Here is a 1,680-nt window from a genome sequence, read left to right as displayed (position 1 = left end):
GTCGGCCGCCTCGCCGTCGGCCGCTTTGCCGTCGGGCGCCTCGCCGTCGGCCATCTCGCCGTCGGCCACCTCGCCGTCGGCCGCCTCGCCGTCGGCCGCTCGCCGTCGGCCGCCTCGCCGTCGGCCGCCTCGCCATCGGCCGCCTCGCCGTCGGTCGCTTTGCCGTAAGCTTTCGGCGTTTCCGCGTCACGGTTTGTCGTACCTCCGGTGAGTCACGCGCTAGTTAAACGCATCCCTTGTCTGTGCTGTGCATTTCCTTGTTGACGTTGCCCTATGTACTTCATTGTACAATTTTGCAGTGCGTCACGTCTTGTTTGTTAGTTGGTTGTAAAGCACTGTCTGTTGTGGGTTTTTGTTGTTGTGCCGCATGCGACGTGCTTGTGCAGTCTTATTTTGTTTGCATCATAAAGCAGATCATGGCCGGGCAGCAGATCAGCAGCTGATAGGCAAAACAGCAGATCAGCAAACATCTAGGAAAGACAGCAAACGAGACCAGCTTACCGGCTTTTAGCAGCACGTGTGCCGTGGTGTGGTGTATTGTGCTGCATGACAATGTAACTATTTTGTAAGTGTCAATTTGTAAGATTCTATGCTGCATAATTCATATTGCATCCTGAATAAATTAATAATATTTTACTCATGATTATTTCCTTAAAGCATTAAAAATAAATAGTACATCAAGTAGATGTACTGTACAATTTTGTTGTTTATACGCAATATACATTTAAGTAAAGTTTTGTATAATGTATTATCGTTACGTGATGCTTCCGACGTCGGCGTGTCGTCCCCAGCGGGATCATTGTGTGCGTGTGTGTGTGCGTGTGTGTGCGTGTGTGTGTGTGTGCGTGTGTGTGTGTGGGGGGGGGGTATGTGTGGGGATGCTACTGTTTTAATTGTGATGGAGAATTTGAAACTTCCCGCGATCCGCCTGTGTGCTTATTAGTATGTTTCTGCATTTTGTGCGCAGCTGCTCATGTTGTTTTACCGTGCAAAGTCTGTGCTCGTTGCGTCCCCTGCTAGCTGAATAACAGCGTGTGTGTGTGTATTTCCCCGCCCACCTCCCGCCCGATCCCCCCGCCGGTCTGAGCGAGCCTGGGCGAGGACTTACGTCAGCGTCTCGCCGTCGGCCGCCTCGCCGTCGGCCGCCTCGCCGTCGGCCGCTTCGCCGTCGGCCGCCTCGCCGTCGGCCGCCTCGCCGTCGGCCGCCTCGCCGTCGGCCGCCTCGCCGTCGGCCGCTCGCCGTCGGCCGCCTCGCCGTCGGCCGCCTCGCCATCGGCCGCCTCGCCGTCGGTCGCTTTGCCGTAAGCTTTCGGCGTTTCCGCGTCACGGTTTGTCGTACCTCCGGTGAGTCACGCGCTAGTTAAACGCATCCCTTGTCTGTGCTGTGCATTTCCTTGTTGACGTTGCCCTATGTACTTCATTGTACAATTTTGCAGTGCGTCACGTCTTGTTTGTTAGTTGGTTGTAAAGCACTGTCTGTTGTGGGTTTTTGTTGTTGTGCCGCATGCGACGTGCTTGTGCAGTCTTATTTTGTTTGCATCATAAAGCAGATCATGGCCGGGCAGCAGATCAGCAGCTGATAGGCAAAACAGCAGATCAGCAAACATCTAGGAAAGACAGCAAACGAGACCAGCTTACCGGCTTTTAGCAGCACGTGTGCCGTGGTGTGGTGTATTGTGC

The 1,680-nt window shown here is 54.3% G+C and overlaps 1 protein-coding gene across 1 annotated transcript in view; it reads left to right on the top strand.

Moving 5' to 3' along the window:
- Positions 1–1,458, top strand: part of VOLCADRAFT_100801 (uncharacterized protein) — a gene marked incomplete at both ends in the record, with an annotated part of 3,985 nt that extends 2,527 nt beyond the window's left edge. Inside the window, 2 exons of the mRNA XM_002959316.1 lie at positions 1,088–1,344; positions 1,437–1,458. Of these exons, the coding sequence (XP_002959362.1) occupies positions 1,088–1,344; positions 1,437–1,458 (279 nt within the window). The remainder of the gene's footprint in view (positions 1–1,087; positions 1,345–1,436) is intronic.
- Between the last annotated feature and the right edge of the window lie 222 nt (positions 1,459–1,680).

The sequence above is a fragment of the Volvox carteri genome (genome assembly GCF_000143455.1).
Source record: "Volvox carteri f. nagariensis unplaced genomic scaffold VOLCAscaffold_159, whole genome shotgun sequence".
Lineage (NCBI taxonomy): Eukaryota > Viridiplantae > Chlorophyta > Chlorophyceae > Chlamydomonadales > Volvocaceae > Volvox > Volvox carteri.
This window is presented reverse-complemented; position numbering and strand designations above follow the sequence as displayed.